The 1,016-nt window shown below is 45.0% G+C and overlaps 1 protein-coding gene across 1 annotated transcript in view; it reads left to right on the top strand.

Annotated features, from left to right (window-relative positions):
* LOC141333451 (nicotinamide phosphoribosyltransferase-like) overlaps nt 1-806 on the top strand; it is a 16,537-nt gene extending 15,731 nt beyond the window's left edge. Inside the window, exons 5-7 of the mRNA XM_073838466.1 lie at nt 229-290; nt 396-618; nt 714-806. Coding sequence (XP_073694567.1) covers nt 229-290; nt 396-618; nt 714-806 — 378 coding nt within the window. The remainder of the gene's footprint in view (nt 1-228; nt 291-395; nt 619-713) is intronic.
* The last annotated feature ends 210 nt before the right edge of the window (nt 807-1,016 follow it).

Here is a 1,016-nt window from a genome sequence, read left to right as displayed (position 1 = left end):
CAGCGACTTAAGACTGGTTTTGTGGTCCAGGGTCACATATAGTGTTTTTAAGTATATACTTATATTTCCAAAAAATGTGGTGTATTTTTTTGGTATATTTTTGTGTTTATGTGTTTATATTTAAAAAAAAATATTTAACTGTAATATAATATAATATAATATAATATAATATAATATACATGTATTTTTTTCTAGGTTAATTTTTGTAATTTTTGTAATTTTTTCTAGGTTCTAATTACAGTTAATGCCTTTACCATCAGTTTCCCATACACTTGCAAGTTCCTTCCCACGTAGAGCGTTTCCAATTACTTACAAGGTTGAGGTTAGTACACTGCCAATATAAGCTCACTGGGTTATGAAACCAAGCTATTGTGATGATCCGTGGCCTGATTCAGCCAAACATCTTTAACCACAGGATGTTGTTTGGCTATCCCATTCGGAGGCCATGTTTTCCATTGTCATCTCGCCGGGGAGGACGTGTCGGTGCGTTCGCTGGCATTCAGCGTGGAGGTCACCCTGTTCCCACGGGCCAGTTTGTTGACTTCCGGGCCCAGGGCCAACATCCTCAGCAGATGGGGTGGACGCTTTCCGATCGGACAGACCTTTCGGAGATCAACGGTGAGGGTGCTTAATATGAGATGAACAGCGAGACTTCACGCCGAGGCTGTGTGCTTGTTACACGTCTCCATTTCTTCTCTCCTCGGGGCATCTAGAAACTGGACGGCACCCAGAGCCATGGAGCTCGACGGCAGCTTAGCGCAGATACGGATGCAGCAGCGCTAATGAGTCGCCTCCTGCCCACATGAAGCCTGGTGGCCAATTAGCATTCTGTTCACACACGGCGCAGGGAGACATTGGTGCCACAACACCTTCTCAGCGGCCACATATTCGCACACGCTTCCTTTTCCCCTAGTCATCCATTCACACCTTTTAAGGGTGCATTGAGCAGTCGCCAACAGCCGTGGCTTCATTTAGCGCCTCCATTCACATTTGCAGCGTGATTTTGTATGCTCAGC

Source organism: Garra rufa, chromosome 4 (assembly GCF_049309525.1).
Source record: "Garra rufa chromosome 4, GarRuf1.0, whole genome shotgun sequence".
Lineage (NCBI taxonomy): Eukaryota > Metazoa > Chordata > Actinopteri > Cypriniformes > Cyprinidae > Garra > Garra rufa.
This window is presented reverse-complemented; position numbering and strand designations above follow the sequence as displayed.